This window comes from Microtus ochrogaster, chromosome 6, assembly GCF_000317375.1.
Source record: "Microtus ochrogaster isolate Prairie Vole_2 chromosome 6, MicOch1.0, whole genome shotgun sequence".
In the NCBI taxonomy this organism is placed as follows: Eukaryota; Metazoa; Chordata; class Mammalia; order Rodentia; family Cricetidae; genus Microtus; species Microtus ochrogaster.
Genome location: NC_022013.1, coordinates 19,651,978 through 19,653,414, shown reverse-complemented (window position 1 = coordinate 19,653,414; position 1,437 = coordinate 19,651,978). Strand labels below are relative to the sequence as shown.

General features: G+C 40.2%; 1 protein-coding gene across 4 annotated transcripts in view; it reads right to left on the bottom strand.

Annotated features, from left to right (window-relative positions):
• Relch (RAB11 binding and LisH domain, coiled-coil and HEAT repeat containing) overlaps window positions 1-1,437 on the bottom strand; it is an 84,057-nt gene that overhangs the window by 3,974 nt on the left and 78,646 nt on the right. For all 4 annotated transcript variants that reach the window (XM_005348287.3, XM_026779687.1, XM_005348288.3 and 1 more), the window contains 2 exons: window positions 894-982; window positions 287-357 (listed from right to left, as the gene is read on the bottom strand). In XM_005348287.3, coding sequence (XP_005348344.1) covers window positions 287-357; window positions 894-982 — 160 coding nt within the window. The remainder of the gene's footprint in view (window positions 1-286; window positions 358-893; window positions 983-1,437) is intronic.

Below are 1,437 nucleotides of genomic sequence, written 5' to 3'. Positions count from 1 at the left end.
TCCCTCCCTTTCTTCCAAGATAAGGTCTCACTGTGTAGCCCTGGCTGCCCTTGACATCACTATGCAGACTAGCCTGGCACTGAACTCGCAGAGATCTTCCTGCCTTTGCCTCCCAAGTGCTAGGATTAAAGGATGCACCATCATGCCTGGCCTGAATAATTTTCTCGTCTTCCAAATAAGTGACTATAAAACAACTCAAAATAAAACATTATATCCATAGATATTAAATTTAGACAGAAAAATTCAGGTTAACCTTTAAATTCTTAAAAAAGAATAAATGTCTTACCCTTGAGGCTCTTGGACAGTCTTGTTTTCTACTTTTTGTTCACATTCTTTAATCATGGAACTTAAAATAACCTGATAAGAAAAGTCACTCTAGTGAGATACAGTTAACATTGTCAAATACGATGCTACAAATCACAGTCCAAGCCATTCTAAAAACCTGAAGAGGACAGAGTGTTAGGGACCCTGGGAAGAGACTGGGCCAAGGCTCTGGCATGCAAGAAAGCCTATATGCTGACAGTGTAGAAGTCAGGAGCAGGTACAAAGAGCTGGAAGACACAGAGTTAGAAATAAGTGATAGATAGGGAAAGAACTCAATTAAAGAAAGTTAGTGGTCAAAGATCGTTACATGTAACAGATAAAATATCCCATAGAGATTTCCATATTAAATTCTTCTTGTGTTATCCCTACTTTAGAGAATTATAGAGGATCAAAATGTTAAAGAATTTGTTGCAGCATTACAATTAGTAAATGCATTCATAAAATAATGCCAAGCTAGAGTAAGCAGTGTTAGGCATGGCTGTCGTAATAAGCCTCACACAGGGAGAAAGGAGTGAGTACAGGATAAGGTAAATCCCAGGAACCTGGTGCTGCTAGGCACAGGCACTTACCTCATGTTCTGGAGACAGATGTTCCATGTCAGTCCGTAAACATCTGAGGCCAGGTAAAAAGTGATTTACCATCAAATCCTCTGAAATGACTGAGGAAAGGTAGTCAAGGAAAAGAAAAAAACAACCAAGCAGCATCCATCAGAGAAGAGATCACATAAAAAGAAGCCTTTTAGATAGTGCCTCAGTATAGCAAACTCTCCAGTCAGGCTTCTGATATAAACGGCACCTTCGTGGGAAAGGTTGATGCCAAGACTCACCCACCTAAGTTTATTCTTACATATCTATTTATGTTGGTGCTATCTCTAACATTCCATAACTTTATTAAATATCACATAAATAAAATAATGCATAGAACATTCAATTATGTGGGCAAGGAAAAGGTTCAATTGGTAAGTGCTTGCTGCACAAGCATGAGAACCTAACTTGCACCTCAGAACTTGGTGCAAAGGTATGCCTACAGTCCCACAATGGTGTGCCTACAGTCCCACAGTGGTGTGCCTGCAGTCCCACAGTGGTGTGCCTGTAATCCCACAGTGGTGTGCCT